The sequence below is a fragment of the Chrysochloris asiatica genome, unplaced genomic scaffold (genome assembly GCF_000296735.1).
Source record: "Chrysochloris asiatica unplaced genomic scaffold, ChrAsi1.0 scaffold00124, whole genome shotgun sequence".
Taxonomy (NCBI): domain Eukaryota; kingdom Metazoa; phylum Chordata; class Mammalia; order Afrosoricida; family Chrysochloridae; genus Chrysochloris; species Chrysochloris asiatica.
The window spans coordinates 6,232,718-6,242,239 of NW_006408642.1; the positions used below are offsets into that span (position 1 = coordinate 6,232,718).

General features: G+C 48.4%; 1 protein-coding gene across 1 annotated transcript; it reads right to left on the reverse strand.

Annotated features, from left to right (window-relative positions):
• Positions 1-2,826: 2,826 nt before the first annotated feature.
• Positions 2,827-4,728, reverse strand: CAMP (cathelicidin antimicrobial peptide). The gene is given in 4 exon segments (XM_006868787.1): positions 2,827-2,958; positions 3,634-3,705; positions 3,819-3,936; positions 4,538-4,728. Coding segments are annotated over 4 exon segments (510 nt in total). The 5' UTR covers positions 4,726-4,728.
• Between the last annotated feature and the right edge of the window lie 4,794 nt (positions 4,729-9,522).

The window sequence follows — 9,522 nt, forward strand, 5'->3', positions numbered from 1 at the left end:
AGTAGTATCCAATCTGTCTAGTTGGGGCTGATGAAAGGAGATGCGGATAGGTCTCTAATGATACAATAGTGAATAATTGTTATCAGGACTGATTGTAAGGGCTAGAAATGTAAAGGGAGATATTTTGTGGCAAAGGGAGGGGAATGATTAACTTTTCAGTCTAGGAGCGAAGGTCCCTGGGACCATCAAGGGAGAAGAGCAGAGAACAGAATCCTACCCATAGAAGCAGTGATGCCAGGGATGGAGGCAGAGATGATGACGTGGGGAGAAGGAGCGGCTGGGGGCTTTGGACCCGGAAAGGGAGATGACGGGGTGGGGGTGGGTGACATGGGACAGGCTTGCAGCGTATACCCTTTGGTTGATGGATGATGCATGGAGGGGATTGTAACCATGGCAAGGAAATGATATACGACAGGATCAATGTGAAGCTAATGTCCTCCCATGTAAACTATCACGTAATTCACAACAAAGCATTAAAAAAAAAAGAGAGATGGGAAAAAAAAAAAAGAGAGAGAGAGAGATGGGGATAAGATTCTTATGATTCAATCGTGAGTGATTGTTATCATGACTAATTGAAACTGTCACAACTGTAAAGGTAGAAATTTTGTAACAAAAACAGGGGAGTAGATAATCTTACAGTCCAGAATCATAGGACCCTAAAACCATCAAGGGAGAAGAGCACAAGTGGAATGTGGGTCCCTATCCAGAGAAACAGCAACACCAGAGATGGAAGCAGCGATGAGGACATGGAGAGAGAGAGCAGCTGAAGACTCTAGACTCATGGAAAGAGAGGGACTGAGAGCTGGCAACCAGGAGGCAGGCTTGCAGATTGTACCCTTTGATTGTTTAAATTATTATATATTCCTGAGTGTTTTTGTGTACATCTCCCCCACACATAAAAAAAAATTTTTTTAAACAGAGGGAATGGAAGCAAATACTGTTGAATGATAATGCATGGAGGAGATTGTAATCATTGCAATGAAATGATGATGTCAAGCCGGTGTTCTTCCATGTACACTATCACTCAGTTCACAATAAAAACAGTCATGGAACATAATCAAATTCCAAACTGACTGGGTATCTGATCTCCATGAACTCCCTGCTTCTTATTCTCTGTATTCACCAAATACAATGAAGGAAGTGTGAGGTCAACAAAAGCAGCCCCCTAGTGAACCTGCCTGGGACTTCATTGCCTGCTCTCCAGGCCCCACAAACACTGTTAACATAGTTAGCACTCATTCTGCAGAGCAAAGCACTCCTTCAGCCCTCCTGCCTATACTCAAGTCTTTCCTCTTCCTGGACTGCCTTCTCTTCATCCCTTTGTCAACTTAATTCCTACTTATCCTTCACCCAAGGGCACTTCCTCCTCAAAGTTCTCCCTGCCCTCCCTTCTACCCTGATGGCTCCAGAGAACCCCTGAACATGTGCTAATGTGCTAAAAATTTTAATAACCACTAGGGGGAAGAGTTGATTTGTAGCATTTGCCAGTTTCCATAGTGTAACTACTCCCACTGTGGCTGATTGCAAGGTACCAACAGTTAAAACTCAGCTCAAAATATTCCTAAAAATTCAACAAGAATCTCTAGCAAGCTGGTATACTCTGACTCTGATAGAACACAGTTCCTGGGCTCAGCTATATATAGAATGTACTTCAGTCTGTCAATGCAGAATGAGAAGCATCTTAGGCTCATCTTACCTGCCTGAAATTTACCATACCTGCTCCTGGAGAAGTAAGCATGACAGATGACAAGTAAATGCTAAATGAGATCCTGTCCTCCATTTCTTTTAGACAGGGATGTCTTTGTGTTAGTTTAGATTAGCTCAGGGGCAGACCTAAGACCAGAATTCCAAAGGAAGTCGTTGACTTGAGATGCCATTACAGAAAGTACCAGCAGCAGTGTAGGTAAGTGAGCCAGGGCAGGAACCCAAGTCAGAGGGGATGTGTTAATGAACAGAGTATTGCTGTGAGCAACAGGGATCAGCCCCATTGGGGTGGGGGTGGGGGGTCCCTGGAAGATGGTAACAACCTTGGAGTTGGTCTGCTTTAGAGACAAGGAAGAGAAGACATTTTTCACCAATTTCCACCCAAAGTTGGTGAACTGCTCACTCCCATACTTCCAGTTAACTCCTGTAGGAGTGGGCAGCCCAGAGGCACATCTAAAACACTCAGCACAACAGCGCTGTGACTGTGTATCATTGTAAGTGTTTCATAAACTCAGGTCCACAACGTAATCTGCTGCCCAGTGGAAGAAACAGTGGTGTATCTTGATGCCAAAGGAAAGGCCAGGAATGGGAGACTTTTCCAGAGTTAAAATTTTTGAAGCAGAAGTAGGACCTTATGGGAATTGCACCAACAGGCTGACTTTAGAACCCAACCAGACCCCTCTGTGTTTCTGGGAGTGTTTAACGGAATGAGAGGCCCCTCCTTGACTGTCACTACTATGTGAGCAGCTACATGCTATCCCACTACTATGTGAGCAGCTACATGCTATCCCACCACTGCACACAGACTAGGCCTCCTTCAATTCCTGCTGGATGTTGGTTTGAGGAGAGAGGGGAGGGATGTGAAGGACATGGGGAGGGTCCCTGCCACCTCCTCCCAGACCCTCCTGGATGGAACAACTGTCCACAAAAATACCTGTCTCTCTTTCTCTCTCTCCCTCACAAACACACACACACACACTCTCTCTCCCAGTTAAGGACTCATTTGACAAAAGTAAGAGGAAACAGCAGACAAGTCAAGTGAGATGGAAGCCAGGGGGAAGCTGCTTTCACCAGACTTTATTTTTCAGAGTATGGAGGCCTGATGCAGGGCTGGGACAAACCCTAAGACTCTTATCTGGGTGCAAGATTCTGAAAAAAGCCCTTGATTCTCTGGCCAATTCTCTCGATCTTTTCGCCAATCTTCTGTCCACCTCTCCTGAGGAGTTCACCAAAGCGACCAATTCTCTTGACACGCTGAAACTGTGTACCAGAAGGAAACAGGCTCTATGTGGGGACTGGACCCAGGGTCAGGCCACGACCCCTCCCCACTGAGACTCCCCTTTCCTGAGCCATCCCAAGAGCCTTAGGGCCCTAGTTTACCCTCCAGCTGTGACCTGAGGAGCATGTGGTTGAATCCCTCCACCCAACAAACATGAAAAAACTGAGGGCCCCACCCAGATCAAACTTTAGGACTCAGAATTCCTGCTAAATACAAATTGTTGATCTGCACCCATTATTTCATTCAGTGGATCTGCATGGGGCCTAAGAATTTGCATTTCTAACAAGTTCCCAGGTGCCAGCTAGGGGCCTGCAAAGCAATTGGAGGGCTTAGAAGCTTCAGGTTCAGGCTGAGAAAGGAGTCCAGAGTAGGAGGATTTTTCTCTGTTCTGGGTTGTTGTTGTTAAGAACCGTGGAATTGGTTCCGACTCACAGTGACCCTGCAGAGGTTCTGAGGCTGTAAATCTTTACGGGAGTGGAAAGCCTCATCTTTCTCCCGCGGAACAGCTGGCAGTTTCGAACTGCCAACCTTGAGGTTAGCAGCCCGATTCATGACCACTATTCTGGGTGGGAGTATTTATTGGTTCACAGGATGTCCCTACATTCTGCCCTGCCCTCATCATCCCCTGCAACCCAGGAAAGCCAACTCACCCCATCACAGTTGATGTCAAAGGAGCCTGTGACCTGGTCCAGGGTGACTGTCCCCACACACTGCTTCACAAGCTGGGAAAAGGAGGCTCAAGTTCAGACTGAAATCCCTCACGATCTCCTCCCACCCCCACCCTGGGAGTCCTTTGTTCAGTTCTTTTGGAAGCACCCCCAGATTCCTGCCTCACCCCATTCTCCTTGAAGTCACATTGCTCAGGAGGCTGTTGTGTAGTCCTGGGGCACACTGTCTCCTTCACCGTGAAACTCACAGGTTTTGGGGTGTCTGGGTTTTCATCCTGGGCAGGGGTAGGAAATGGGAAGATCAAGTTCAAGCTCATTCTTCATGAATGTGGTCTCTGTCTCCCTGACCAACACTGTGTGCTGTGCATAGAGCTTCAGACCCAGAAGAGAGGGGAAGGGGGCAGGACTCAATCCTGTTCTCCACAAGCATCCAGGGAGTGGGAGTAGACCACAGACAAGCTCGAATGAGAAGCACCTCCCCATCTCTGGTGGGGTGAGGGAGATCCGGGCCTCCCAGAAGTCAAGACACGTTCACTAGAACTTCAAAACTAAGCAAATCCCTTCCCTGTGTGGGGGATCATGAGGTATAGAGATTTAAAGCAGGGGAAGTCACACCTTTCCGTATCCAATGACTTACTCTTGTCCCTAGAGCTCACAGAAACCCTGGTAACCCATTGGAGGAGAGGGAGCACCTCTGCACACATCAGGGATGCTAAGGTCAGAAGTTCACATGCTGGATGCAGTTCTAGTAAGACTCCTTAGAGGAGGTGGGACCACACCTCCTGGTAGGAGGTACAACATGAGCAGAGACCAGGACATGGGACCAGAAGTGATAGTGAGACCAAATCTGTCCGAAGGAGCACCCAACCAACTCACTCCTACAGATTGCTGGTCCAGATCCAGGAGGCGGTAAAGATTGGCATCTGAGGACCGCTGGTTGAGGCCATCCACAGCACGGAGCACAGCTTCCTGGTAGCTGTAGGCCTGGGCAGCAGATGGATGCACCACCAAGCCCAGCAACAACAGCAACAGTGACCACCGCTGCAGGGAAGAGCTGCCTGCCTTGGTCTTCATGGTGCCCAAATGTGCTGTGCCTTCCACTCTCCCACAGGAGCCTCCTTTATGCCCAGTCTGAGCCTGATGCAAAGGCCTACAGGAGGGCCTTCCTGACCTACCCAATCACTGGCTGCCTGCCAGAGTGTGGGCTGGGGGTTGCTTCATTCAGCCCAGGTAGTTGCCTCACAGGACTTGTTGGGCAGTGGATGAGGACTGCCTGTGTGCAAGATGAATAAATGGTTTCTCCATCTTCCTGACAAAGCCTCTCCCAGGCCCCGTAGGTCGTGTCCTGCCTGGATTGCTTAAGAAGGTTGACTCCTCCAGGACAGAAGGGAGCCAGGCACCCATTTCACATGGTTCTGCCTGTGGTCCCCTTAGGAATCAGGGTACAAGTCAGGCTGCTAACCTAAAGGGCAGCAGTTCGAAACTATCAGCTGTTACATGGGAGAATGATGAGGCTTTCTGCTCCCATAAAGAGTTACAGCCTCAGAAACCCTATGTAGGGTCGTTATGAGTCAGAACCGACCCCACGGCACACCACCATGCTCGTGTGTGTACATCTCTGAATCCCTAACTTTCAGCATTGCCTGACATTTGATTGATGTTTGATGAATGAAAAACAGTAGTCACACACACCACAGAGACTTTGCCACCCAACCAGTTCCAAGGGAGAAGTTGTCCTTTTATTTCCAGGCCACACCACCCTGTTCTCTGGACTGTGCCCTCAGCTGGTTTTGCAACTCAGTTCCTTTTGTTTCCCATTCTTAAATCATTCTCCCCTGTTCCCAACTCCCTCCAAATGCAGCCCCTTGCCATTCCAGCCATATTAAGCATCATCTATACATGCTGACTCCACTTCTTTGTGCTCTCTCCATCTCAAGACCGTTGCACACTAAGTGCCCTCAATGGATCCAGTGACCACTTTGGAGTGGAGGCTCCTCCTAACTCCTGAAAGTCTTCTCTTCCACATACATACACACACCCATACGTCACCTGAAGCAACTACCCTGGTTTCCCTCCTGCCTTGCTGGTGGCTCCTTCTCCACCTGTGATACAGATTGAATTAAGTCCCAAAAATATGTGTTATAAATCCTAACTTCTACACCTGTGGTTAAAGAGCTCTGGTAGCATAGTGGTTACTAGTCAGGCTGCTAACCTAAAGGTCAGCAATTTGAAACTACCAGCTGTTATGCAGGAGAAAGATGAGGCTTTCTGCTCCCATAATGATTTACAGCCCCAGAAATGCTATATAGGGTCGTTATGAGTCAGAACTGACCCCATGACACCACCATGCTTGTGGTTATGATCCCATCCAGGAAAAGGTTATCTTAGTTACATTAATGAGGCAGAATCTGAGCTATAACAGAGATTAAACAAGCCAGCAGAGCAGACATAGGGTAAGATAGATGCAAAGTCAAATGAAAATCATCAGAAGCTTAAAAGTAACAAGCACCTTCTGCCAGAACCAACAGAAAGCCTTCCACTAGATTCCATACCCTGAATTCGTACTTTCATGTCCTAAACTGTGAGAAAATAACTTTACTCGTTAAAGCCAATTCATTTTTGGTATTTCTGCTATAACAACACTAGTTAACTAAGGCAATCCCATTTGCAATCTGTCCTTTTAATGTCCAGGGCTTGAAAGGTTGTACCCTAAACCTCCTCTCTTCCTAGTCTTCAGACTTCCCTGGGGCACATCTTCCCAGGACACAGTTACAATTGACCACCTGGCCTATGTCTGAGTTTGAGATGCTCATGAATGCCTTGGAAGGCCTCCGTCCACAATGTCTGGATGATCCTTCCATATCCCCAGGCTGGAAACCAGGAATTAACCCTGCACTTCTCTTCTCCCTCTTGTGGACACTCGCTTCTACACAGTTTTGTCACCATTTTCTCTACCCTGAACTATGGCCACAACCTACAGACTCCACCTTACCTGGGCTCCGGGCTCTCCCCAGGCTACAGGCCACAGACACCACCAGGGTTCAGGGGCTGTATCAAATTGCTGGTTTGTCCATTTCACCAGCATGCCTTCAGGAGCCAACACACCCCTTTCCCTGGCATCAGAGACTGCAGTCCTATGGCTCCTCATTGCCCTCATCCCTATTCTTGCTCACGCCAGCTGCCAGGTTGCCCTGTGTACCCCAACCACTCAGGCTTCTCTGAGCACTTTTTGCCACCTCTGTACCTGTCCCACCAGTTGGCATCCCCTTCCATTTTGCGAAGCCTTCCAGCCCTCCAACCAGAAACAACCTCCTCCTCTTTGCTGACACAGATTCTAAGAAGTCTCCCTGGATTTTACCCCAAATGACTTCCTGTCCAGTGTTCTGGCTGAGACACCAGGATTGGGTGGGTGCTAGGTGGTGGAGAGAGCACAGCTGGAAAAGGTCATGGGCAAAAGTGACAGAGGACTCCGGTGACAGAGAGACTACAAGGCAAATCCTGGTGCCTGCTCTCTTATGGACAGGCCATGTGGTTGTGAGACTTGGGGGATACGTGGCCTCCATTGTGCTATGGAACCCTTGGGGTCTGGAAGGGCACCTTGGAAGCTGGCAGCCTCTTCAAGTGCTGCTGGTTGCACACTCACCCTAGGGAGAAGGAAGAAGAAGTGGGTTTCTGTGCAACCTGGTTTCACAGTCCAGATGTTGCTCCAGGGACCTCTTAGTCTAGCAGGACTTGCACATCCGAGCTCTTTATAGCAAATGCCGGTGATAATCCTAGTGCATAAGACCCCTCAGGATTCCCTGACATCCTCACCTTCCTTACCAAGTTCAAAATCACCAAGAAACTGGGAGAGAAATGATTATCAAGATTAGTCCTCAGAATGGGGCCGAGAGGACCTGTCCAGTCCTACAGTTCTCTAACAATGCTCAGAGAACTTTTCTCCTTACTGATGGGTACATTCCACCTAGGCCAGCACCAGACACTCCGACTTGCTTGGGTTCAGATTCTTAGCAGCTTACCAGTGCTCTCATGAAAGTCAGGAGTTAGTTCTCAGGAAGACTCATCTTCCCTCTCCAAGCCACAGCAGAGAGTCCAGGCTTCCTAGGTTCCAGGAGTGACCCTGTCTGGAGCTGCCTGCCTATAGATCAATGTCCACCATGTCAGCTGGATGGTGGTGCTGGTGGTTATGTGCCGTGGAGTTGGTTCCAGCTCATAAGCGACCCTGTACAAAGTTTCCAAGGCTATAAATCTTTACAGGAACAGAAAGCCTCATCTTTCTTCCACAGAACAGCTGGTAGCTTTGAACTGCTGACCTTGAGGTTAGCAGCCCAATTCATAACCACTACACTACAAGAGCTCCCTCTATGTCAGTTAGGGAGGCTAATTCATTCTCTTAGACCCCATGACTGCCCTCTCTTCTAGGAAAAGTAGACGATATTCTCCAGAGCTTCCATTTTCATCATGTCTCATGCTAGTAACAGGATAACCAGAGAGTCTAGGTGACCCCAGAATCAGAAACAAAGAGTCCAACTTTTCACCTCAGGTCTTGAGAGCTGGACAACATCCCTTCCCTACAGCAGGTTCCTGTTCAAATGTCTGGGCAGCTCTTGTCAGAAAAGCTCTACTCCCTCAGGCCTGCTTGCCCCTGAGACAAGCCTTGTCGGATGGTCACCCTGTGGAGAAAGTAGAGGACTGCCTGCACAGTTGGCTCATCCCATCTGGAAGCACTGGGAGTGAGTCGGGATAGAAATCTCAGGAACCATGACCATCCCCAGTCCCTATGGACATGCCACTGGTCCTTTCTGTACCAGAATCCACGGTCAGCATATAGGAAGGCCAAGGACTAGATAGTCAGTGTTTAGGCGCCTGTGCCAGGTGGCTGGCTCTGGGCTTGATTCTACAATGGCAGCTGTGTAATCTTGGGCACCAGGTATTCTCTCTGTGCCTCAGTTTCCCCACCTGCAAATGATAAGTATAGTGTCTTCTTTATAGAACTATTGTGACACGCTGCCTACTAATTACATGAGTTGCTGGTGGTGGTGGTGGTGGTCAGTAACAATGGGGTTTCAGGTATCAGTTTAGGTCAAATATTTTATTACAGAACCTCACATCATAGTGTGATTTGGAATGAGGGATGTGCCTAAGTAGAACCCTGCAGAAATCTTCCTAATTTGTCCTGGAGAAGTGAGCAAGGAGACCACAAACTCATGGGAACCTCTCCAGAGAGAAGAGGGAAGCAGACTGATTAAGAGGACCATTTTCTTCATAAATTCGTTTCTTGTTCTTGGGCATGCTGCTTAACATCCCTGCACCTCACTGAGCTGCAAAAGCAGCCCCTGGAGAGCCATGAGGACCACAGCAGTTGTGTGCATGCCTACAATATCTGACATGGAGCACATCCACATAAAATGCCAAAGCAGACAGCCTACCCTAAGTTACCCCAGGTGGGCTTTGAACTCTATAAAACAGCTTCGAACTGTACAGTCCAGCAGACTAACCCTGATGGCATAGGTGGCCCAACCCTTATTACTGGCAAGTTGCCTATCTCCTGAGCTTTCATTTTCTCAAATGAAAATAATGGACAATAACCCCCACTTTGTCTGAAGGCAGTGTGTGGGAGTCACATGGATATTCAAAGACAAAAGTTCTTGCCCTATGCCCAGGCATCCTGGCCACCAGGCAGGATGTGTTTATACCTGTTGTCAATAGAGGATGCCAACCACAGGTTTGTCCAGCCCTGGACAATTTCTGCCTCTGCCTTCCTTTCACCTGCAGGATTATCCCGTAAGGAGACCTTGGATAGGGGAGTGGTATCCCAAGCCCCATGATATACTAGCTGCATGGCTTTGAATAAGTCACTTTGTTTCCTGG